This window comes from Melanerpes formicivorus, unplaced genomic scaffold (assembly GCF_026170545.1).
Source record: "Melanerpes formicivorus ecotype bairdi unplaced genomic scaffold, bMelFor1.0.p_v2 SCAF_25, whole genome shotgun sequence".
Taxonomy (NCBI): Eukaryota; Metazoa; Chordata; class Aves; order Piciformes; family Picidae; genus Melanerpes; species Melanerpes formicivorus.
Window position 1 is genome coordinate 51,510 of NW_027142377.1, and position 25,421 is coordinate 76,930.

At 63.8% G+C, this 25,421-nt stretch overlaps 1 protein-coding gene across 1 annotated transcript; it reads left to right on the top strand.

Moving 5' to 3' along the window:
- Positions 1-1,765: 1,765 nt before the first annotated feature.
- Positions 1,766-24,746, top strand: L1CAM (L1 cell adhesion molecule). Its single transcript, XM_068152997.1, is given in 31 exon segments — positions 1,766-1,777; positions 2,783-2,883; positions 3,599-3,704; positions 3,825-4,012; positions 4,347-4,469; positions 4,836-5,006; positions 5,435-5,546; positions 5,811-5,992; positions 7,317-7,448; positions 8,038-8,181; positions 8,589-8,700; positions 10,257-10,423; positions 10,694-10,853; positions 11,417-11,541; positions 11,832-11,933; positions 12,173-12,370; positions 12,948-13,018; positions 13,311-13,536; positions 13,635-13,753; positions 14,585-14,785; positions 14,787-14,826; positions 15,405-15,442; positions 15,444-15,528; positions 16,372-16,587; positions 17,069-17,191; positions 21,216-21,380; positions 22,293-22,424; positions 22,842-22,914; positions 23,126-23,137; positions 23,358-23,405; positions 23,407-24,746. Coding segments are annotated over 31 exon segments (3,834 nt in total). The 5' UTR covers positions 1,766-1,772; the 3' UTR covers positions 23,564-24,746.
- The last annotated feature ends 675 nt before the right edge of the window (positions 24,747-25,421 follow it).

Below are 25,421 nucleotides of genomic sequence, written 5' to 3' on the forward strand. Positions count from 1 at the left end.
GCTTGGGGGGTTGCTTGGGGAGGGGGTGGAGGTCGTCATGTGGGTTCTCCCCCCCAATAGAAAGGGGTCTCAAGGCTTGGGAGGAGGCAAACCCCCTTCTTGCCCCTCCTGCGAGGCCTGGTTGCCCCCCCCCAAAAGGGAAGCAGGGGGGGAGGGCTCAAACTCCCTCCCTTCCCCCCCACCCCTTAGCCCCTTGTGGGGGTCTGTACGGCCCTGAATCCCGGGGAGGGGCTCTGACCCCTTTTATTCTTCCACCCACAAAAGCACCCGGATGGGAGGGGGGTCCCCGACGCCCCCTTCCTCCTCTGCCCCCTCCCCGCTTTGGGCGCTGGCCGCGGGGTGGGGCCGCGCGGGGAGGGGGGGGCGTGGGCGTGGCTTGGCCGCGGGGGGCGGGGTCGGGCGGAGGCTGCCTGGAAGGGGCGGGGCCCGGATTATGTCAGGCTCGCGCTAGCCGCAGCCCCGCGCTGGGAGCGGCCGGAGCAGGTACAGCGCTGGGGGACGGGGGGGGGGGGCAGGGGAATGGGGAGGCTTTGGGGGGGTCCCTGAGGGGCTGGGGGGGGTCCTGGTGGGCACGGGCGGGACGAGAGGAGGCCCCGCGAGCACGGGGGCGAAAAACGAGGAGAAGAAAAACCGGGGGTGGGGGAGTGGGTAAGGAGAAAATGAGGGGAGAGGGGGCGAGGCGGGAAGACAGGAGGGGGAAGGAGGGCGGGGGGGAGGGAGACGGGGGTCCATAGGGGTGGGGTAGGGGGCGATTGGGGGCTGTAGGGGAGGGGGCGATGGAATCTGGTGCTGTAGAGGAGGGGTGGGGGGAAATCTGGGGCCAGAGGGGCTCGATAGGGCTGCGCTGAGGTAAAGGTGGGTGTGGAGGCGATGTGTGGGGCTGAGCTGAGGGGGAAAAAAAGGAGGTTTGATGGGGGGGGCTTGAGGGGGTCAGTAGGGATGGGCTGAGATAAATGTGGGTCTGTAGGGACTCTACAGGGGGTCTACAGGGCTGGGCTGAGGAAAAGGAGGGTCTAGGAGCCGAGGTAAATGTGGGTTTATAGGGGCTGGGCTGAGGTAAAGGTGGGTGTGGAGGGGATGTGTGGGGCCGGGCTGAGAGAAGAGGATCTGTAGGGGATGGGCTGAGGAACAGAGGATCTATGGGGCATGGGCTGAGAGAAGAGGATCTGTAGGGGATGGGCTGAGAGAAGAGGATCTGTAGGGGATGGGCTGAGGAACAGAGGATCTATGGGGCATGGGCTGAGAGAAGAGGATCTGTAGGGGATGGGCTGAGGAACAGAGGATCTATAGGGGATGGGCTGAGAGAAGAGAGGCTCTCCAGGGGCTGGGCTGAGGAAGAGCCTTTCCAGGGGTTGGGCCGAAGGAAAAGGCTTCTCCAGGGGCTGGGCTGAGGAAAGGAGGATCTGTAGGGGTTGGACTGAAGGAAAAGGCTTCTCCAGGGGCTGGGCTGAGGAAGAGCCTTGCCAGGGGTTGGGCCGAAGGAAAAGGCTTCTCCAGGGGCTGGGCTGAGGAAAGGAGGATCTGTAGGGGTTGGACTGAAGGAAAAGGCTCTCCAGGGGCTGGGCTGAGGGACAGGTGGGTGTGGAGGGGATGTGAGGGGCTGGGCTGCGGTACAGGAGGTTTGTAAGGGCTCGGGGGAGGTACATGCAGGTCTGTAGGGGCTCTGTGGGGCTGGGCTGAGCTTAAGGGGGGCAATAGGGGTTGGATTGGGGCTCTATGGGGGCTATAGTAAAGGGGCTCTATAAGGCCAAGCTGCAGTAAAGGGGCTCTGGATGAGGTGAGAACAGAGGATGGCAACGAGCTGGGGGATGGGGTGGAGGTATAGGGGTCTGTGGGGCTGGGCTGAGCTCAAGGCAGCCTAGAGGGGCTGGGTTGGGTCCGTGGGGGCTCTATGGGGCCGGACTGCACTAAAGGGGCTCTGCAGGGGCTCTGGGGGGGGTCTGGATGAGGCGGGAACAGAGGATGGCAACAGGCGGAGGGCAGGAGGGACCCGAAGGGGCTGCAGGGGCTGGGTGCGGGCGGATGTGTGGGGCTGGGCCCAGGTAAAGGGGGGGTGTCTCTAGGGGGTCCGTAGGGGCTCTGTGGGGCTGGGCTGAGGTGAAGGGGGGTCCATAGGAGCTCTATAGGGTCTGTAGGGCGTGGGGGGGGGGGTCTGGGTTACCTGGAGGGGATCGCTGGGCTCCGTTTGGGGAGGGGAAGCGGCGGGCAGGTCCCTGTCCATGGTGCTGACATGGTGCTGACGTGGGGGGGAGCCGGGATAACGGGGAGGAGGGTCTGGGATGACTGGGGAGGGGTCTTGGTTTAACGGGGGGGGAATGGAGTAACGGAGGGGGGTGTCTGGGTTAGCTGAGGGGGTTCTGGGTTAACTGGGGGGGGTCGCTGGGGTCCATTTGGGGGGGGGGTTGGGAGGCGGGTCCCTCTCCGCGGTGCTGACGTAGGCGGGGGGGGACCAGGTTAGCTGGGGGGGGTCTGGGTTAATTTGGGGGGGGGGGGAAGCGGATTAGCTGGGGTGGGGTCTGGGTTAACTCGGGGTTAACTGGGGGAGGGAACTGGGTTAGCTGGGGGGACACACCGGGGTTAACGGGGGGGGGGGAACTGGGATAAGTGGAGGGGGTCTGGGTTGGGGAGGGGGTCAGCAGGCTGCCAGGTCCCCTCCTCCGGCCGTTGCCATGGGAACGGGCGCATCCTCGGGGGGGGAGGGGAGGCTTTGGTCGCCGCACAATGGAAATGGGGGGGGCGAGTAAATCCCCCCCCGTGTGTGTCCCCCCCCAACAACCTGCAGCCCGGCCCCGGTCATGGCTCAGCCCCGGGGGCTCTTCCTCGTCCTCCTCCTCCTCCTGTTGGGAGGGGGGCCCGGAACTGCCGTCGTGATCCCCCCGGAGTGTGAGTGGGGTTGGGATTGGGGGCGGGGGGGCTTTGCACGAGGGGATTGCACGCTCGTCCTGTTGCACGAGGACCCCTCCAAGCCTCTCCCCGCGCCTTGCACAATGGTGGTTTCTTTTTCCACGCTCGGCTCCTTGCACGAGGGCTTTGCATGCTCACCCTGTTGCACGAGGGCCCCTCGGAGCCCCCCCCCCCGCCTTGCACCAGGCCTCTTTGCACACTCAGCTCCTTGCACGAGGAGGACGAGGAGCACAGCTGCTCACAACCCCTGCCCCCTTGATCACTTCTCTCTCTCTTTCCCCCGCCTCTGCGACCCCCCCCCCGGATGGTGCAGATGATTTGCCTGAGCGTGAGTCTGGGGGTGGGGCCCTGGGGGCATCTGAGGTCCCTGGCAGGGAGGTCTTGGGGGGGGGTGGTGGTGTTTGAGGACCCTGAGGAGGTCTTGGTGGGTCCTGGGGGGCTGTGGGGTTCCTGGGAGGAGTCTTGAAGGGTTCTGGGGTCCCTGGTGGGGGAGCCTGGGGAAGTTTGAGCACCCTGTTGAAGGTCTTGTGGGACACTGGTGTCCCTGGGGGGGTGGGGTGTGTGTCTTGAGGGGACCTCTAAGGAGGTCTTGGGGGGGCACCCAGGGGGTCAGGTGTGTGGGGTTCCCAACGGGGTGCCTGAGGAGCAAGTTTGTGGGTCTGGGGTCCCCACTGTGTCCCCGTTCCCCCCCCAGTCCCGCAGCCCCCGGAGCTGATCGAGGAGCCCCCCCCTCAGCTCGTGGTGTTCCCCAGCGATGACGTCATCATGAAGTGTGCTGCCACCGGGAACCCCCCTGTCCAGTGAGTGGGGACCCCCCGGGACCCCCAGTGCCCGCTGGGCACCCCCATCCCATCCCCGTGCCCCCCCCGTGATCCCCTATGCCCCCCTCCCCACGTCCCTCCACGTCCGTGTCCCCCCAGGTACCAGTGGACACGCGAGGAGCTGCCGTTCGAGCCCCAGGAGCACCCCGGGGTGTGGCTGGGCCCCGAGCCGGGCACGCTGCAGATGAACGCCAGCGCCGCCGGGCGGCTGCAGGGAGCATTCCGCTGCCGGGCGAGCAACGAGCTGGGCACGGCGCTGTCCCGGGAGAGCCGCCTGATCGCCGAGAGTGAGCCCCGGCACCACCCCCGGGCACCCAAAAATCACCTAAACCACCCCAAAAACACCCCCGAGGGTGGACCCAGTGGGGCTGGGGGGGCATGGGGGTGCAGGGTTTTCGGGGGGGGGGATGTGGGTCCCTGGGGTGTGGGGAGAGTCCCCGACGGAAGGTTTTGGGGGTACAGGGGGTGAGAGATAGGAGGGTGCTTGGGAAGGTTCTGGGGGCACGGGGGGGGTTGGGTTACAGGGCTTTTTCTTGGGGGGGGTGCAGGTTTTTTTTTGGGGGGGCTCTCTGTATCTTTGGGGAGGTCTCCCCATCTAATCTGGGGTGCTCCCCCCCCCAGACACACCGCAGTGGCCCAAGGAGAAGGTGACGCCAGTGGAGGTCGAGGAGGGGGACCCTGTGGTGCTGCCCTGCGACCCCCCCAAGAGTGCTGTGCCCCCCAAGATCTATTGGCTCAACAGCCGTGAGTGAACCCCCCCCAAAATAACCCTGCACCCCACCCCCCCATCCCCTCTTTCCCACCCCCCCTGGACCCCTCCTTTTCCTGCACAGGATGGAGGGCGTCCCTTTAACCCCGTCCCCCTCTCGTCCACACAAGCTGGAGGTGCCCCCCGTGTGCCCCCCAGCCTGCTGTGTGCTCCCTCAGCCCACCACCCCCCGCACCCCGGCCCCCCGCCCCGTGAGCGCGCAGGGATTGCGCACATCGCGCAGGACGCGCGGGTGTCCGTGGGCCAGGACGGGTTCCTGTGCTTCTCCAACGTGTGTCCCCCAAAGCCCCTAGCCCCCTCTCCACCCCCCTCCGTCCCCCCTGACGGCCGTGTGCGCGCAGGGATCGTGCACATCGCGCAGGACGCGCGGGTGTCCATGGGCCAGGACGGGTTCCTGTACTTCGCCAACGCTCAGGTGGGCGACAGCCACCCGGACTACATCTGCCACGCGCACTACCTGGGGCCCAGGACCATCATCCAGAAGGAGCCCCTGGACCTCCGCGTCACCCCCAGTGAGCGCTTGGCCCCGCTGGGGGACGACCACCCCTGAAATTTAAACACCACCCCCCCCCCCCCCCCACGAGCGGTTCCTCCGGGACCCCCTCCTCGCCTTCTTGCTGGCTTTGAAAGGGAGAGATCCTGAAGTCACTTGGGTGGGGATCGCCTTCAAGGGGCTCTGTGGGACCTCCCCCCCAGATTATTTCCATGGGACCCCCCCCCGAGAATATCTTCTATGACACCCCCCCGCCCCAGTTATTTCCTATGGTACTCCCCAGTGCTTCCTATGGACCCCCCTAATAGTCCCTTCCATGGGACCCTCCCTACAATTTACTTTGGTGAGGCTGTTGGGGGGATGTGTCCTTTGATATTTGGGGAGGGGGATGCCCCTGGGGTACCCCTTGCCTCCCCCAGCCCCTTTTTCCTGACTCCCCCCCCCCAGGTAATTCGCTGCAGTTCCGCCGGCCCCGGCTGCTGGTGCCCAGGGAGCCGCAGCCCCCCGTGGTGGCGCTGCGGGGGGAGACGCTGGTCCTGGAGTGCATCGCGGAGGGGCTGTGAGTGGGGAGGGGTCCTGGGGGGGTGGTCCTGGGATTCTGGGGAGGGGTCCTGGAGTGCATCGCGGAGGGGCTGTGAGTGGGGAGGGGTCCTGGGGGTGGTGGTGGTCCTGAGAGTCTGGGGAGGGATCCTGGAGTACATCGCGGAAGTGGGGAGGGGTCTGGGGGGATGTCCTGGAGGGGGAAGGGAGTCGGGGGGGGGGCATCTGAGAATAGGAGGGGGTCTGCTCTTGCCGTGCCCCCTCCCCAAATCCGCGCCCCCAGCCCCACGCCCGCCGTGCGCTGGCGCCGCCTGAACGGGGAGCTGCCGCCCCGCGCCGTGCTGGAGAACTTCAACAAGACGCTGAGGCTGCGAGAGGTGCGGGAGGAGGACGACGGAGAGTACCGCTGCGAGGCCTCCAACAGCCGCGGCACGGCGGCCCACAGCCACCGAGTCACCGTGCAGGGTACCGCACCGGCACCGGCAGGGCAGCTGGGGGCGCGGGGGGGCACCGGGAGGGGAGCTGGGAGTGCGGGGGTACACCAGGAGGGCAGCTGGGGGCACTGGGAGGACATGTAGGGGCACTGGGATGTACTGGGAGGGGAGCTGGGAGCACTGTGAGGGCAGCTGGGGGCACTGGAATACACTGGGAGGGCAGCTGGGGCCCTGGGAGGGCAGCTGGGGTCACTGGGGCATACTGGGAGGGCAGCAGGGGGCACTGGGAGGGCATGTGGGGGCAATGGGACATACTGGGAGGGGATCTGGGGGCACTGGGAGGGCAGCTGGGGTCACTGGGATGTACTGGGAGGGGAGCTGGGGTCACTGGGAGGGCAGCTGGGGGCACTGGGATGTACTGGGAGGGGAGCTGGGGGCACTGGGAGGGCAGCTGGGGGCAATGGGACATACTGGGAGGGGATCTGGGGGCACTGGGAGGGCAGCTGGGGGCACTGGGATGTACTGGGAGGGCAGCTGGGGCACTGGGAGGGCAGCTGGGGGCACTGGGATGTACTGGGAGAGGAGCTGGGGGCACTGGGATGTACTGGGAGGGCATGTAGAGGCCCTGGGATGTACTGGGAGGGCATCTGGGGGTACTGGGATGTACTGGGAGGGTACTGGGATGTACTGGGAGGGCAGCAGGAGGCACTGGGAGGGCAGCTGGGGGCACTGGGATGTACTGGGAGGGCAGCAGGGGCACTGGGAAGGCTGCTAGGGGCACTGGGATGTACTGGGAGAGGAGCTGGGGGCACTGGGAGGGCAGCTGAGGGCACTGGGATGTACTGGGAGGGGAGCTGGGGGCACTGGGAGGGCAGCTGAGGGCACTGGGATGTACTGGGAGGGCAGCAGGGGCACTGGGAAGGCAGCTGGGGGCACTGGGATGTACTGGGAGGGGAGCTGGGGGCACTGGGAGGGCAGCTGAGGGCACTGGGATGTACTGGGAGGGGAGCTGGGGGCACTGGGAGGGCAGCTGAGGGCACTGGGATGTACTGGGAGGGTACTGGGATGTACTGGGAGGGCAGCAGGGGGCACTGGGAGGGCAGCTGGGGGCACTGGGATGTACTGGGAGGGCAGCTGGGGGCACTGGGAGGGCAGCTGGGGGCACTGGGATGTACTGGGAGGGGAGCTGGGGGCGCTGGGAAGGCAGCTGGGGGCACTGGGATGTACTGGGAGGGGAGCTGGGGGCACTGGGAGGGGAGCTGGGGGCACTGGGAGGGCAGCTGGGGGCACTGGGACGTACTGGGAGGGCAGCAGGGGGCGCTGTGAGCCCTCGGGAGCCCCCCTGCTGCCCGCAGCGGCGCCGTACTGGGTGCGGCAGCCTCAGAGTGGGGTCTTCGGGCCGGGGGAGTCGGCGCGGCTGGACTGCAGGGTGGGAGGCAAGCCCAGACCCCTCCTCAGCTGGAGCATCAACGGCGTCCCCCTGAACGGTAACCGGGGTGGGGGGCTCCGGGGGGTCTCTAGAGGGTGTCTAGAGGTGGGTTTGAGGCCCCCCCTGGGGGGGTCTGGTATCCCCTGGGTGGGGTTGGGTGACTGGAGGGGGGGTCCCCTGGCTGCCATCTGTATGGGTCTGGGGTCCTGTGAGTGGGCTTTGGGGGTCCTCTGGGTGGGTTTGGGGATCCTGTGGGTGGGTCTGGGGTCTCCTGTGTGACTGTGGGTGCCCCATGGGTGAAGCTGGGATCTCCGTGGGTGGGTCTGGGGTCTCCTGTGTGACTGTGGGTGCCCCATGGGTGAAGCTGGGATCCCCGTGGGTGGGTCTGGGGTCTCCTGTGTGACTGTGGGTGCCCCGTGGATGGGTCTGGGATCTCCGTGGGTGGGTCTGGGGTCTCCTGTATGACTGTGGGTGCCCCGTGGATGGGTCTGGGATCTCCGTGGGTGGGTCTGGGGTCTCCTGTGTGACTGTGGGTGCCCCGTGGGTGAATCTGGGGTCCCCGTGGGTGGGTCTGGGGTCTCCTGTGTGACTGTGGGTGCCCCGTGGGTGGGTCTGGGGTCCTCCTGTGACTCACTGACGCCCCCCAGAGGCTCCCGGCGCTGCCCGCTGGGTGCTGCGGGACGGAGCTCTGCTGCTGCCCCAGCTGCTGCCCAACGAATCCCTGGTGGCACAGTGCCAGGCCCGGAACCCCCACGGCCACCTCCTGGCCAACGCCTTCGTGCACGTCGTGGGTACGTGGGGACCCCTGGGCTACCAACACGGACCCTTGGGCTACCAACAGGGACCCCTGGGCTACCAACAGGGACCCCATGGCTATCAGCAGTCCCGCTGGGCCACCAACACCCATCCAGGCCACCAGAACCCTTTCCTGGGGCCACCAAGACCCTTCCAGGGGCCACGGCACCCCCACTGGAGCCCCTGGGGGGAGGATTTTGGGTCTGTGGGGCGGGGTCTGGGGCACTTCTGTGCTCCTGGGGGGGAGATTAGGGGAGCCCTGGGGGAGCTCTGTTTTGGCGGGGGGTGTCCTGGGGTTGGGGGGGATGAATCCGGGGGGGGGGCGGGGGGCGGTTTCTGGGGCGGGGATGAATTGGGGGAGGGTCTCGGGGGGGGTGGGGTGCTCACGTAGCCCCTCCCGCAGAGCTGCCGGTGCGGATCCTGGGGCCGGCGCAGGCTCCATACGCGGTGGTGGAGAACGGCACCGCCCTGCTGCACTGCCGAACCTTCGGGACCCCCACCCCCAGCATCCAGTGGTCAGAGACCCCCCCGCGGCACCCCCTAGACCCTATGTGGCACTCCGCAAACTTCTCCATCCCACCCAAACCTCCTCTGCGCCCCCTGAACCCCCAACCCTCCCCCCGGCCACCCCCAAACCCTATTTGGGAACCCCCCCCAGACCCTTCTGTGCCCCCCTAAATATCCCATGGGACAACCCAGACCCTTTCAGACCCCTCTGTGCCACACCCCAACCCCCTCCTTGGCTCCCCTTTAGCCCCTTATATCACCCCCAAACCTCCCTTGGGACACCTCTAGACCTCCTCAGACCCCTCTGTGCTCCCCCAAATCTCCCTTGGGACACCCCCAAACCTTTCTGTCCCCTCCCCAAATGCTTCTTGGGTCCCCCTTAGATTCCCTCAGACCCTTCTGTCACCCTCAGACCTCCCTTGGGACACCACCAGACTTCCTCAGACCTCTCTGTGTGCCCCCTAAACTCTCCTTGAGACACCCCCAGACCTCCTCAGACCCCTCTGTACCCCCCCAAACCCTCCCTGGGTCCCCCTAAGACCTCCCTCAGACCCTTCTGTCACCCCCAAACCTCCCTTGGGACACTGCCAAACCTTTTCAGACTCTCCTGTGCACCCCCAAACCTCCCTTGGGACACCCCCAGACCTTTCTGTCACCCCCAGAAGCTCTCCTTGGGTCCCACTTGGACCCCTTCAGAACCTTCTGTCACCCCCAAACCTCCCTTGGGACACCCCTAGACCTTTTCAGACCCTCCTGTGCAACCTCAAACCTCCCTTGGGACACCCCCAGACCTTTCTGTCACCCCCAGAAGCTCTTCTTGGGTCCCACTTAGACCCCTTCAGAACCTTCTGTCACCCCCAAACCTCCCTTGGGACACCCTCAGACCTTTTCAGACCCTCCTGTGCACCCCCAAACCTCCCTTGGGACACTGCCAAACCTTTTCAGACTCTCCTGTGCATCCCCAAACCTCCCTTGGGACACCCCTAGACCTTTCTGTCACCCCCAGAAGTTCTCCTTGGGTCCCACTTGGACCCCTTCAGAACCTTCTGTCACCCCCAAACCTCCCTTGGGACACCCTCAGACCTTTTCAGACTCTCCTGTGCATCCTCAAACCTCCCTTGGGACACCCCCAGACCTTTCTGTCACCCCCAGAAGCTCTTCTTGGGTCCCACTTGGACCCCTTCAGAATCTTCTGTCACCCCCAAACCTCCCTTGGGACACCCCCAGACCTTTCTGTCACCCCCAGAAGCTCTTATTGGGTCCCACTTATACCCCTTCAGAACCTTCTGTCACCCCCAAACCTCCCTTGGGACACCCCCAGACCTTTCTGTCACCCCCAGAAGCTCTTATTGGGTCCCACTTAGACCCCTTCAGAACCTTCTGTCACCCCCAAACCTCCCTTGGGACACCCCCAGACCTTTTCAGACCCTCCTGTGCAACCTCAAACCTCCCTTGGGACACCCCCAGACCTTTCTGTCACCCCCAGAAGCTCTTCTTGGGTCCCACTTAGACCCCTTCAGTGCCCCTCCCCAACCCCTCCTTGACGCCCCCCGTGCTCCCCCAGGCTGACGCCGACGCTGGAGCCGGCGCTGCTGGACGACAGAGTCTTTGTCTTCACCAACGGAACGCTGCGGCTGGCGCCGGTGGGGCGGGGGGACGCGGGGCCCTACACCTGCCGGGCGGAGAACGGCCACAGCAACGCCTCGGCCACCGCCCTGCTGCACGTCAGAGGTACGGGGAGGGGGCTGCACCGCCCCCCCCCCACCCCCCCACCCCCCCCCGAACGCCAACAAAAACACTCCGGCTGGGAAGAGCACCAAAACCGGGCAAAACGCCCCCGAAATCTGCCCAGAATCACCTCAAACCTCCCCAAAAGTCACACAGAACACCCCCAGATCACCCCCAATCACCCAAACCACCCCAAGAATCCCCCCTAACCCCAAGCGCCCCCAAATCCTTATCCCCCCCTTCCATCCCCCCAACGGCTGCGTGTGCCCCCAGCCCCCACCCGGCTGCTGGAGACCCCCCGCAGCGTGACGGCCAAGAAGGGCCAGGCGGTGACCTTCCGCTGCGTGCCGCAGTTCGACCCCCAGCTGACCACCAACGGCCTGGAGTGGCGCCGCGACGGGGAGCTGCTGCGGGACACCCCCGACAGCGACAAGTGGGGTCCCGACCACTGCGGGGGGGGAAGGAGGGAATGGGGAGGGAATGGCCCCGACAGCGACAAGTGGGGTCCCGACCACTGCGGGGGGGGAAGGAGGGAATGGGGAGGGAATGGCTCCGACAGCGACAAGTGGGGTCCCGACCACTGCGGGGGGGGGAAGGGGGAAGGGGGAAATGGGGAGGGAATGGCCCCGACAGCGACAAATGGGGTCCCGACCCCCGGAGAGGGAAATGGGGAGGAATGGCCCCGGAGGCGATAAGTGGGGGGCTCCTGGGGGGAGGATAGGGGGAGAAAAAGGGGGGGAGGGATAGGGGGGAAGCGAGGGGGAATGGTCCCAGCAGCGACAAGTGGGGTCCCGAACCCCCGGGGGAGGGAATGGGGTGGGAATGGGAGGGCAGTAGGGGGGAATGGGCGCATTGTAGGGGGGATAATGGGGGAGAGATGAAGGGGAGAGTGGTCCCGACGGCGGCAGGTGGGGGGAGTCTGGATGAATTTTGGGGTCTTCGGCTCCTACTATGGGGGTTCTGATCCACCACCACCCGCGGTGGCCCCCTCCCCAGGTACTCGCTGCTGGGGGACACCCTGCGCGTGTCCGGGGTGGACTATGAGGACCAGGGGACCTTCTCCTGCCGCGCATGGACCCTGCTGGACCACGTGGAGGCGGCGGCAGAGCTGCGGGTCGTGGGTCAGCAGAGACACCACCCCCCCTCCCCCACCCCCCGATACAGCCCGGGGCGCAGAGACCCCTGCAGATACAGCCCGGCGCGGGGAGACCCCCGCAGATAGCGCCCCGGGGTGCGGGGCGGGGGGCACTGGAAAACGGCCCTGGAGGATGGGCAGGAGGGGCTGGGCCAGCTCGGAACCGGTTTGGGCCCGATTCTGTGCTTGTTACCTCCCGGTCCTGCCCTTGTGACCCCCAGTCCTGCCCCGCTGCACACCGGTTGCCCCCCACTAACTGCCCCCTTTCCCCCCCAGGCCGGCCGGGCCCCCCCCGGGACCTGCAGGTGCTGGAGGTGGGCGAGAGGCAGGTCCGGCTGAGCTGGACCCCCGGGGAGGAGCACAACAGCCCCGTAGAGAGTAAGGGGGGTCCGGGGGGGGGGGTGGGAGGCGAATCTGGGGTGTCTGGGGGGGGCTGTGGGGAGGTCAGGAGGTGTCGGGTGAGGGGCAGTGGGGAGGGTTGGAGGTGAGGGGTGTCAGGGTGGTCTCGATGGGATGCCAGGGGCAGATCAGGATTTGGGGGGTGTGGGTGGGGTCAGAAGGGGTTGGGGTGCCCGGGGAGGGGCACTCCTGACACCCCCCCCCCCCCATTCCCCCAGAATTCGTGGTGGAGGAGGAGGAGGAGATCTTCAGCCCGGGGGTCTTCGAGGAGCGGCTGACGGTGCCGGGGGGGCAGCCCTGGGCCGCCCTGTCCCTGTCTCCCTACGGCCGGTACCGGTTCCGGGTGCGGGCTGCCAACGCCTACGGCCGCGGCGAGCCCAGCGCCGCCAGCGCCGCCATCAGCACCCCCCCGGCGGGTGAGGGACCCCCCAAAGCCCCCAGCACCCCAAACCCTCCCAGCTCCCCTAAACCCCTCCCAAATCTCCCCCATCAGCACCCCCTCTGGTGGATGAGGGACCCCCAAAGCCCCCAGCACCCCAAACCCTCCCAGCACCCCTAAACCCCTCCCAGATCCCCCCCATCAGCACCCCCTCTGGTGGGTGAGGGACCCCCAAAGCCCCCAGCACCCCCAAAGCTCTCCCAAATCCACCCCATCAGAACCCCTCTGGTTAGTGAGGGATCCCTAAATCCCCCCATCAGCACCCCCCCCGGTGGGTGAGGGACTCCCAAATCCCCCCAAACCCCAAAGCACCCCCAGAACACCCCCAGTGTCACTTGGAGCCCCCCCATTTCCCCTCCTTTGAGACCCCCAAGACCACTTTCTCCCTTTCAAATACTCCTGGGGGTCCTGATGCCCAGGAGTCTAAGGGCCCCAAATCTCCCCCAGAGCCCCAAAATGCCCCCCACAACTCTGGAATTGGGGGGGTGGTGTCTCAAATGGTCTCTGAAGAACTGGGGGGGGTCTTTGAGCCTCTGTTTCTCCCCCCCACACAGCCCCTGAGCAGAACCCCGGGGGGGTCAAAGGTGAAGGGAATGAAACCAACAACTTGGTGATCAGCTGGGAGGTACTGGAGGCTTTGAGGTTTCTGGGGGGCTTTTGGGGGTCTGGAGGGGGCTTGGGGATCCAGGGAGGGGCATTTTGGATTGGGGGGGGAATTCTTGTGTCTGGGGGGGGCATTTTTGGGTCTGGAGGGAGGAATTTCAGGGTCTGGGGAAGGGATTTTGGGTCTGGGGGGGACATTATGGGTCTGGGGGGAACCCACTTCTATCCAGGGGTGGTCCACTGTTATTTGTGGGGGGGTCCGTTTTTGTTTGGGAGGGGTTTCTGTGACTGTTCCTCTGACCTTCCCCCCGCAGCCGCTGCCCCCCCGGGCCTGGAACGCCCCCCAGGTGCAGTACAGAGTGCAGTGGAGGCCGCTGGAGCCCGCGGGGGGGCCCTGGGAGGAGCAGACTGTGGGGGGCCCCCCCCTGGTGCTGGGGGACACCCCCACCTTCAGCCCCTACCAGATCCGGGTGCAGGCCATCAACGAGGTGGGGAAGGGGCCGGAGCCCCCCCTGGTCACCGGATACTCAGGGGAGGATTGTGAGTGAGGGGGGACCCCGAAACAGAGCTCTGGGGGTGGGGGGGATCCCAAACAGAGCCCTGGGGGGGACTCACCTTTGTGCTCCCCCTCCCCCCAGTGCCCCTGGTGTACCCTGAAAACGTGGGGGTGGAGATCGTGAACAGCAGCAGCGTGAGGGTGGAGTGGAGCCTGCAGAGGGACCCCACGATGCTGCGGGGGCACCTGAGAGGATTTCGGGTATGGGGGCGGATGTGGGGGGCTTGGGGGAATTTGGGGTCTGGGAGGGGGAGGTAGGATCCTGGTGGGGGGGGGGGGAAATCTGGGGACCAAGGGGGGTGGGGTTGGGGTGAAGTCTGGATTGTTGGGAGGCTTTAGGGTCTGGGGGGGATTTGGAATCTGGGGCAGAAATAGGGGACTTGGGGTGGATTTGGAGTCTGGGGGGGGAATTGGGGTCTGGGGGTGGATTTGGAGTCTAGGAGGGGGAATTGGGGTCTGGGGGGGGAATTGGAGTCTGGGGGGAGAATTGGGGTCTGGGGGGGGAATTGGGGTCTGGGGGTGGATTTAGAGTCTAGGGGGGGGAATTGGGGTCTGGGGGTGGATTTGGAGTCTAGGGGGGGAATTGGGGTCTGGGGGGGGAATTGGGGTCTGGGGGTGGATTTGGAGTCTAGGAGGGGGAATTGGGGTCTGGGGGTGGATTTGGAATCTGGGGGGGAATTGGGATCTGGGGGTGGATTTAGAGTCTGGGTGGAGAATTGGGGTCTGGGGGGGGAATTGGGGTCTGGGGGGGGAATTGGGGTCTGGAGGTGGATTTGGAGTCTGGGGGGGGAATTAGGGTCTGGGGGTGGGTTTGGAATCTGGGGGGGGAATTGGGGTCTGGGGTGGATTTAGAGTCTAGGGGGAGCAATTGGGGTATGGGGGCAGTCTTGGGGTGGGTCTTTGGGGGGAAGGTTGGGGTCAGGAGAGGGTTGAAGGAGGAGCTGGGGGGTGTCTGGGGGGGTCTGTAGTGTTTCCTGGTGGGGGGGGTCTGTGAGCTGATGTCTGGTTTTGGGGTGCCCTCCTCCTCCCCAGGTGCTTTACTGGCGGGACGGGTGGGTGGGCGAACGAGCCCGGCGCCACGTCCCCGCTCCAGAGCCCCCTCCCCAGAACGGGGAGGGCCCCCCCGGGGTGCTGACGGTGAGCGGGGAGGCCTCGGGGGTGCTGCTGGGGGGGCTGCGGCCCTGGAGCCGCTACCGGCTGCGAGTGCTGGTGTTCAACGGGAAGGGCGACGGCCCCCCCCAGCGACGAGTACCGCTTCGAGACCCCCGAGGGAGGTGAGCCGGGGGGGACACCCCCGAAATACCCGGAGACCCCCCTCCCTGAAAACAGTCTGAGCCCCCCCCCGAACATCCTGAGCCCCCCTGAACAGCCTGGGAGCCCCTGAGCAGCCCAAAACCAGAGACCCTTCCCCCAGCCCAACCATATCTTCTTCCAGACCCCCGAGGAAGGTGAGCCGGGGGGAGACCCCAGAAATACCCGGAGATCCGCCCCCCCAAACAGTCTGAGCCCCCCTGAACAGCCTGGGAGCCCCTGAGCAGCCCAAAAAGAGAGACCCTTCCCCCAGCCCAACCCCCCGAGGGAGGTGAGCCAGGGACACCCCCACCCCCCCCCCCCAAAATAGCCTGAGACCCCCTCCCGGCAAAATATGGAGATCCCCCCAAATGTTCTGACACCCCCAAAAGCACTGAGTCATGTGTACCCCCTCCCCAACTCCGAGGTCCCCTTTTTGTTCCTCTATTTCCACCCTGCCGACTCTGTGTCTTCTTTCCCCGCTTTGGGGGTGTCTGGCCCCCAGCCTGCACCCCCCCCCGACTCTGCTCTCACCCCCCCCCCCCAATTTGTGTCCCCCCAGTGCCAGGCCCCCCCGAGCAGCTGCTGCTGGAGCGGGCGGGGGGACTCGCGCCTGGCGCTGCGCTGGCGCCGCCCGCGGCACCCCAACGGCCTCCTGACAGGCTTCCTGCTGCAGTACCGCAGGGGTGCGCTGGGGGCGCTGCGGGGGCGCGGGGAGGGACCGGCAGGGGAGTGGGAGAGGCTGGGGGGGAGTAGGGGGGACTGGGAGGGGGCTGGGAGGATATCGTGGGGCGCTGAAAGGCACTGGGAAGGGACTGGGAGGGGAGTGGGCACTGGGCGGGGACTGGGAGGGTCTTGGAGGGGACTGGGAGGATATAGTGGGGTGTTGAAAGGCACTGGGAGGGTAGTGTAGGCACTGGGAGGGTAGTGTGGGCACTGGGAGGGGTGTGGGAGGGCATCGTGGGGCACTGAAAGGCGCTGGGAAGGGACTGGGAGGGTATCCTGGGGTGCTGAAAGGCACTGGGAAGGCACTGGGAGGGACTGGGAGGGACTTGGAGGGGACTGGAAGGATATCGTGGGGTGTTGAAAGGCACTGGGAGGGTAGTGTGGGCACTGGGAGGGGTGTGGGAGGGCATCATGGGGCACTAAAAAGCACTGGGAAGGGACTGGGAGGGGAGTGTGGGCACTGGGAAGGACTGGGAGGGTATCCTGGGGTGCTGAAAGGCACTGGGAAGGCACTGGGAGGGTAGTGTGGGCACTGGGAGGGGTGTGGGAGGGCATCGTGGGGCACTGAAAGGCACTGGGAAGGGACTGGGAGGGTATCCTGGGATGCTGAAAGGCACTGGGAAGGCACTGGGAGGGACTGGGAGGATGTCAAAAGGCACCGGGGAGGCCCTGGGAGGTGTCTGAGCTGTTTGTTTGGTGTTCCCTGGAGGTTTGGGAGGGGCCCGAGGGGGGTTGGAGCTTTTGGGGTATTTTGCTGTATTTTGGGGTTCCCCTCAGCCCCCCACCCCCTCCCCCCCCACCAGAGCCCCCAGGTCCCTACGATGATGCGGACGATGACGCCGGCGATGACGTCACGGAAGAAGCCTCCCCCCCCGAAATGTCCTTCCCCCCCGGGACCCTGAACGCCACCCTGCGGGGGCTGCACCCCCGGGCCCGGTACCGCATCCTGCTGCGGGCCCTGACCGCCGCCGGCGCCGGGCCGCCCCTGCAGCGCCTCGGCAGCCTCAGCCCCGAGCCCGGTGGGTCCCCGACCCCCCCCAGGCCTCTGAGCCCCCCTGGACCCACAGACCCTGCCCTGAACCCCCCAGAGGAGCCCCAAGACCCCGCAGACACCTCACAGATGCTCCCCGACCCCCCTGGGTGGGAGCCAGAGGACCCCTGAAAGACTCATGGAGGGGGTCCCCAAAATGGGCCCTGAGACCCTCTGTGAGGGACCCCAAGTCCCGCTAGGACCCCCACATTAGCGCCAAAACCCCCCAAAATAACCCAAGGACCCCCAAGGGGGACCCAGAGACCACAAAAAATACCTGAGACCCGCTGGGAGGGACCCCAAGACCTCCCCGTTAAAATCTGCTCTTGGGACACATTGTGGTGGTTCCCAGTTCTGGGGACCCCTCCCCACATTTTGGGGGTGTGGGGGGGGTGTTGTGTTTCTTGGGTAGGGTGGGGGGGAAAGTGGAATTTCCCCCTCATTTTGATTCCCCCTCCCCCCCTCCCCAGCTCTGCCCCTGCTGGGGGTCGTGGAGGTTGGGGAGGTGGGCGAGGACTTCATGGAGCTGCGCTGGAGCCTGGCCCGGCCCCAGCCCGACCTGGAGTTCGAGGTCCAGATCCAGAGCAAAAGCAGTAAGGGAGGGGTACTGGGGAGGGGGGAATACTGGGAAGGGACGGGGGGGGAATACTGGGAAGGGGCTGGGGTGGGACTGAGTGAGGTTTGAGGGCATCCCGGGGGGGATCTGTGGGGGATTGAGGGAGGGTTGAGCATCCCGAGAGGGCTTTTGAGGGGCTCTGGAGAAGGGGGAGAGGTTGTTTGGACTCTGTTGTTTGGGGGGGTGTAGCATGTTGAGAGAGAAGGCCTAGGTGATTCATTTCATGTGTGTATGTTTGAGCAATTAGAAGGAGTGTTTGATGAGCTTTTTAGCAAGACCAGTTCCTGCAGGAATGTCATCAGGATTCAGAGTTTCATGCTCACCATAGAGTATCTCTCTAACAGCAAATTCTCTCAGATGCTTAATTCCTTCATCTATGGTAGTCCAGGGTTTAGGATTCCATGGAAGATCATCTCGGGAAGGGTAACTCAGGGCAACTGCAAATAAAAGGCGTACCCACAGATTAACCTTACCCAAAATCTTGGCTAGATGTCTATCTATTCCATTATCCTTCGAGAGACTTCCTAGCTGAGCTGCTGACTTGTCTCCAACCATTAGAGCTGGAGCACCTGTATCATAACATCTGCTAAGCCAAGTTAGAACTGGCTCCTTATCTGCTCTGGTGTAATCCTTACGCACGTTTCTAACCTCTTCGCGAGGAGAAGAACATCCCTGAAGGTCATCTTCTTCTCCATCTATCACATCTTCCCGAACATGTTGTCCCCATAATCCTGCTGTCACTCTCCTAAGGATCTCTTTAAGCTGAGAAGCACCACTGCTAGCTGCTGTCCTAGCTGCATCTCTATCCTGGTTTGATCTCACTAACTCCGCTAGATCTTTAAAACAGACCTTCTCCTCCTCCTCAGCAGGATCTTTTCTAGTAGAAGGTCCCTCAGCAGGATCAGTCTCCTGCTCTTCTCCCCCATCAGCTCCTGGATCAGCTTTGGCTTTTCCTCTTCTTGCTCTTAAAACTGCTACTTGCTTAATTGGAGCTGTGTGTTTGAATTTACAGCCGCCTTAACAGGAGATGACAGGTCTTGAGACAGATCAGCTGCTCTGGAGGGGGCTTCCGCTCCTGCCGTGAAGGAAGGCGGAAATGACTTTGCCTCGTTAATGGCGGCCGAAGACGGGGGGAGCCACCATGTTGGAAGCTGCCACCGCCCCTGGCTGCTTGCCAGAATCAGCAACAGCACCGTTCAAGGCAGCCTTTCCAACAGACTTTTTTAGCTTTAGCTTTAACTGATAGAGCTTCTCCACTCTCCTCATCACTGGACGTCTCTGGGGCTGAGCCAGAAGTGTGCCGCCTCTTCTTTGATCTATGCTTAATAACGAAGCAGGCCTTAGATACTTTTCTCTCCCGGCGCAAAGAACGTAACGAATAAACATCAATTATCACCAGCAGCAGGATTACACACATCAAAAAAATCAGCTTTGGATCCCAGCCATCACTTAAAATTACTCTTTCACCTACTGGAATCTTAAACTCCCTTATCTCAATTGGGAGAGCGCTAGAGGTCACAGTTCTGTATCTCGTAAGCCACAAGAGTCCCAGACAGCGGTCATACAGAACTTGAATCTTAGACCTGAACCATAGATACATTTTTTTGCATTAAATATTTACCTAGATGGTCGACAAGGAGGCCCAGACAGTATTTGTACATCAGAACCCAACATACTGAAAAGAGCAACTGCTTAAAAATCCAAAGCACCTTCATATTTGCCAGCAAGTGATAAATCAAGCTATTCTCGTGCCCCACGTTGGGCGCCAATTAAAAATGTGGTGGGTTGAGGGAGAAGGCCCTAGCTTTCTCTCCCCCCCCACAGCTAACTCAGCCAGAGAAGCAGAAGGGATGCTATATTTTACAAGCAATGTGGAAAGGCAGGGTAGATATACACAATATATATACAGTATCTGCTGGATCTGCTGGAGGGTAGAGAGGCTCTGCAGAGGGACCTCGACAGGCTGGACAGATGGGCGGAATCAAACAGCATGAGATTTAACGCATCCAAGTGCCGGGTTCTGCACATCAGCCACAACAACCCCAGGCAGTGCTACAGGCTGGGGTCAGAGTGGCTGGAGAGCAGCCAGGCAGAGAGGGACCTGGGGGGTACTGGTTGATGGCAGGCTGAACATGAGCCTGCAGTGTGCCCAGGCAGCCAAGAGGGCCAATGGCATCCTGGCCTGCATCAGGAACAGTGTGGCCAGCAGGAGCAGGGAGGTCATTCTGCCCCTGTACACTGCACTAGTTAGGCCACACCTTGAGTCCTGTGTCCAGTTCTGGGCCCCTCAGTTTAGGAAGGAGGTTGACTTGCTGGAGCGAGTCCAGAGAAGAGCAACAAAGTTGGTGAGGGGTTTGGAACACAGCCCTGTGAGGAAAGACTGAGGGAGCTGGGGTTGCTCAGCCTGGAGAAGAGGAGACTCAGGGGTGACCTTATCACTCTCTACAACTACCTGAAGGGAAGTTGTAGACAGGCGGATGATGGTCTCTTCTCCCAGGCAGCCAGCACCAGAACAAGAGGACACAGTCTCAGGCTGTGCCAGGGGAGGTTCAGGTTGGATGTTAGGAAGAAGTTCTATACAGAAAGAGTGATTGCCCATTGGAATGGGCTGCCCAAGGAGGTGGTGGAGTCGCCGTCATTGGAGGTGTTCAGGAGGAGACTTGATGGGGTGCTTGGTGCCATGGGTTAGCTGTTTGGGTGGGTTGGATTGGTTGATGGGTTGGACACGATGATCTTGAAGGTCTCTTCCAACCTGGTTTGGTTTATTCTAAATAAAGTATTTACAATATATGTACAGAAATAGACAGCAAGGGAAAAAAAAGAATACAGGAATGAAATTCCCTCCTCCAGACAGAGGAGGGTGCCCCCCCTGCACCTCCCTTTCTCCCCCTACCTCCCTGTAGTGGTTTGAGCCTTAACTGGGAGTTAAAAGACCAAATGGAGAAAAGGCTGACAATCTCTTCCCCACTCCCCCCCCCCCTTCTCCCTTTCTCCCTCCAAACAGAGAGGGGAAACAAAAAAAGGGGTAAGGAGCAAATCCACTAAACAACAATCTGGAGTCGGCTTGGAAGTAGAGAGGCAAAGAATTTTTCTTTCAACTATATATATATGACAATAACAGGAAAAGTTCACCAGGGCAAGGAACAAGAAGGGATGGGAGGGGGACAGAAAAGAACAATACAAAACCAGTCTTTCTCTGAGGAGGTGCAGAGGCAGCAGGGAGAAGGATCAGGTCTGGCCACGTGGCTGAGGAGCAGGAGGGCAGCTGCAGTAGCTCTCATCCAGCAGAGGCAGGAGCCAAAAGGAGATCCAATAGCTATGATCTCCTGCTGGGCAGGGAAGGTAGTTTTTAAGCAAGCAGAATGTTAGTAGGCCTCGTGCAGGATTAGTGCTTCTCTTTATCCAACCGAACCCAAAACTTAAAAGTTGCATTCTACCAATCCACCAATGAAAGTCGTTTAGAATATCCGATTGTTTTCGTTGCAATCCCAAAACATTCAGCCAGCGTGTCCCAGCGCTGTCCCTTGCTTAAAGGCACAGCCTCAAAACGGTCACAGTGGGAGATAACTCTGGGGTGATCTTGAGAGGTCTCTTGGGGGTCTTCGGGGGGGGTCTAGGGGGTTTTGGGGGGTGGTCCAGGGTACTGAGAGGGGGCTTGGGGGGCTCTGGGTGGGATTTGGGGGACATCTATTAGGGGTCTTTGGGGGCAGTCTTCAGGAGATCCTCCTGGGGGTCCTCTGGGCTCCTCTTTGAGGGTTTCTTGAGGTTTGGGGTGTTTTTGAGGGGGTCTTGGGGGTCTCCTGGGGTTTTTCCGGGGGTCTTTTGGGGTTTCTCAGGGGGTCTCTTGGGGGTCAGTTGGGGGGGTTGGTGTCTCTTGAGGGGTTCTTTTTGGGGGCTCTGAGGGGATTCTTTTGTGGGGACTCTATCGGGGTTCTTCCGTTGGGTCTGGGGGCGCTGTTGGGGGTCCCCTCTCAGTGCTGCACCCCCTCCCCCCGCGGCAGGGGAGGGTCCCTGGTTCCTCTCGGGCCGCACCAACTCCTCGGCTCGGCGCTTCCGGCTGGAGGAGCTGCACCCCGGCACCTCCTACCGCGTGCAGTTCGTGGGGCGCAGCCACAGCGGGGAGAGCGTCCCCTTCTGGCAGAGCGAGGTGCAGACCAACGGAACCCGTGAGTGGCCCCCCAAAACCACCCCCGGGTACCCCAAAACAGCCCCCAGGGTACCCCAAAACAGCCCCCAGGGTGCCCTTAAAACAGCCCCCAGGGTACCCCTAAAACACCAGGGAGCCCCAAACACACAGCGGGGAGAGCGCCCCCTGCTGGCAGAGCGAGGTGCGGACCAACGGCACCCGTGAGTGGCCCCCCAAAACAGCCCTGGGGTATCCCCAAAACAGCCCCCAGGGTACCCCTGAAACAGCCCCCAGGGCACCCCAAAACCACCACAGAGCCCCAAACACACAGCGGGGAGAGCGCCCCCTGCTGGCAGAGCGAGGTGCGGACCAACGGCACCCGTGAGTGGCCCCCCAAAACAGCCCTGGGTTATCCCCAAAACAGCCCCCAGGGTACCCCTGAAACAGCCCCCAGGGCACCCCAAAACCACCACAGAGCCCCAAACACACAGCGGGGAGAGCGCCCCCTGCTGGCAGAGCGAGGTGCGGACCAACGGCACCCGTGAGTGGCCCCCCAAAACAGCCCTGGGGTATCCCCAAAACAGCCCCCAGGGTACCCCTGAAACAGCCCCCAGGGCACCCCAAAACCACCACAGAGCCCCAAACACACAGCGGGGAAAGCGTCACCTGCTGGCAAAGTGAGGTGTGGACCAATGGCACCCGTGAGTGGCCCCCCAAACCCTCCCCAGGGTACCCCTGAAACCAGCCAGGGAGCTCCCAAACTAGTCAGGGTACCCCTAAATCCATCCAGAGTACCCCAAAACCCCACCATAGAGCCCAAAACGCACCAAAGAAGCCCCCAAACTCTCCCCAGCCCCCCCCCCATCCCCTCTTTCCCTCCCCGACCCCCCCCCCCCCCGCCAGACCCCCCTCTTCCCCAGGGGGTCCCCCAGCCCTTGTGCTGTACCCCCAGTGCTGCTGGTGCCCGCGGGCTCCTTCGCCACCCAGGGCTGGTTCATCGGCTTGGTGAGCGCTGCGGTGCTGCTGCTGCTGCTGCTGCTCATCCTCTGCTTCATCAAGCGCAGCAAGGGGGGCAAGTATTCGGGTGAGCCCCCCCGGGACCCCCACCCACGCCCCCCAACCCCGCGGCCCCCCCCGGAACCCCCCCCCGACTGCCCCAGGCAGCCTCTGGGCAGCCGTCGAAGCTCTGAGAGCTTTCGTTTTGGGGGGGGGGGGGTCCTGGAGTTTTGACGGGGGGGGACCCAAGGCTTGGGGAGGGGCCTCGAAGTTTGGGGGTGGGTCTCTAAATTGGGGGAGGGGGTCTCTAATTTGGGGGGGTCCTCAAGTCTGGTGGGCGGGGGGTATATGAGGAGGGTTGGGCATGTGGGGATGGCTCTGAGGCTTTAGGGGGTCTCTGGGGGGTCCCCACATTTTGAGGGGCTTTGGGGGGTTCCTAGAATTGTAAGGGGGATCCCCCCCGGGGGGGTCCCCCCCAAACCTGACCCCTGTGTGCTCCCTCCAGTGAAGGACAAGGAGGACACCCAGGGTGACTCAGAGGCTCGGCCCATGAAGGATGAAACCTTTGGGGAGTACAGGTGGGGGTTACCTGCCCCCCTCACTAATTCCCCCTCACTAATTACCCCCTTACTAATTCCCCCTCACTGATTCCCCCTCATTAATTGCTTCTCACTCACTATCAGTAGCTAATTACCGCTCATTAATCGCTCCTCATTAATTAACCCCCTCATTAACTAACCCCTCGCTAATTATCCCTCCTGTCTCCTCTGCTGCTCTGGCTTGCTGCAGGTCCTTGGAGAGGTAAAAGGAGGGAGGGGGGCAGTGGGGCTGGGGGTGACCCTGGGGTGGTGACCATGGGGTGGTATTTACCCTGGGGTGGTGACCATGGGGTTGTGGTGACCATGGAGTGGTGACCATGGGGTGGTGACCATGGGACGGTGACCATGGGGTGGTGGTGACCGTGGGGTGCTGCCCGCGGTGGCCCTGCCCCGCGCCCGACTGCCGCCTGTCTCCGTGGCAGCGACGGGGAGGAGAAGGCGTCGGGCAGCTCGGTGGCGCCCCCCCGGGGGCGGTCTGGGCAGTGACGACAGCCTGGCCGGGTACGGGGGCAGCGCCGACGTGCAGTTCAACGAGGACGGATCCTTCATCGGGCAGTACAGCGGCGCCCGCGGCACCGCCGGCAGCTCGCCCCCCAACAGCCCTGGCGCCGCCCCCGCGCTCGACTGACCCCCGCCAGCGGGGCACGGGCGCGGGGGAGCCGCCCCCGGCACTCGGGGACCACCCCCGGGGCTTGGGGAGCCCCTACAGGACTTGGGGACTCCCCTGAGACCTGGGGAGCCCCCTCCCCCCCTTCCCAGGACTTGACAAACTTGCCAGCTCTTCACTGACTATGGGGAGAGGGGGGGGTCCCCGAAGTGTGAGGACCTCCCTCCCCAAGTCCTGGGAACCCCCCAAGTATTGGGTCCCCCCCAAATGCCCCCCCCCCTTCCCTCCCCCTGCTATGGGGCCCCCTGCACCAGTGGGGACCTCATGGTGATGGGAGAGGAACCCCAAAAGCATTTGGAACACCCCCCCAAAGTGGGACCAGAACCCCCTCCCTCATCCCCGGAATGGAGACCCCCCCAAGCCAAAATGAGTGGGGGGGACACCCCCAAAACCTTCCCACTTCCCCCACTCCCCTGCCAAACCACTGCTCCACCCCCCAGCCCCCCCTCCACCCACTGCCAAATGGGGGGACCCCTCCGTGCCCCCTCCCCGCCCCCCCCACAAATCACCTCATGGAGGGGGGGGGACAAGTGGGGTCCTCCCCCCCCCCCCGTGTTGGAGTTAGCCAAAAAAAACCCTTGGGGACCCCTCCCACTTCCCCTCCCCTTTGCCCCCCGTGTTGCCCCTTCGGGGCCCCCTCCCCAAAAAAAAACATTAGGGGACCCCCCCAGCATCTCTCTGAATGCATCACGGCGTGGCCTTGGACACCCCCACACGAGCCGACAGGACCCCCCGAAAGGGGGGGGGGTCTGCACCCCCATCCCCACCAAACATTCCCGACTCCCCCCCCCCGACCCCCAAAACAAACCCCAACACCCCTCCAACCCCCCCCGCCCCCAAAACCCAGCTCCCCCTAGCCCCACCTGACCCCTCCCCAAATTCCTGCCCCCCTCCCCTACCCCCCGCCCCCCCCCCCGAAAGCCGTAGCTGTAGACCCCCCCATGCGGTGCCCCCCCCCCCCGGGCAAAGAAGCAGAAAAAAGCCCCAAAATTGCCCCCCAAAAGCTGCCCCCCCCCCCCATTCCTCCCCGATCTTCCCCTATGGATCCTTCCCCCCCACCCCGGGACAGACCCCCCCAAAAATGGGCAAAAAAAAGGGGAAAAGAGGCAAAAAAGTGAACGAGAAATAAACGAGAAAGCAGCAACTGGTGTGGGGGCTGGGGGGGTCCGGGGGGGCACCTGTGCAGGGGATCCACAGGGGGCATCTATGGGGCACGTGGTGTATGGGGGGGCTTAGGGGTCGGGTCTATGGGGGGTGGTCTCTAGGGGGGGGTCTCTAGGGGTCCGATCTCTGGGGGGGTCTGGGAGGTGGTCTCTGGGGGTCTGATCTCTGGTGGGGTCTGGGAGGTGGTCTCTGGGGGTCTGATCTCTGGTGGGGTCTGGGAGGTGGTCTCTGGGGGTCTGATCTCTGGTGGGGTCTGGGAGGTGGTCTCTGGGGGTCGGATTTCTGGGGGGGTCTGGGGGGTGGTCTCTAGTGGGGGGTCTCTAGGGGCAGTCTCTAGGAGGGGTCTCTGGGGGTCTGATCTCTGTGTGGCTCTGGGGGGTGGTCTCTAAGGGGGGGTCTGATCTCTGGGGGGGTTCTGGGGGGTGGTCTCTAGGGGGGTCTGGGAGGTGGTCTCTAAGGGGGGGTCTGATCTCTGGGGGGGTCTGGGAGGTGGTCTCTAGGGGTCTGATTTCTGGGGGGTCTGGGGGGTGGTCTCTAGGTGGGGGGTCTCTGGTGGGGTCTGGGAGGTGGTCTCTAGGGGGGTTTCTAGGAGGGGTCTCTGGGGGTCGGATCTCTGGGGGGGTTCTGGGGGTGGTCTCTGGGGGCGGATCTCCGG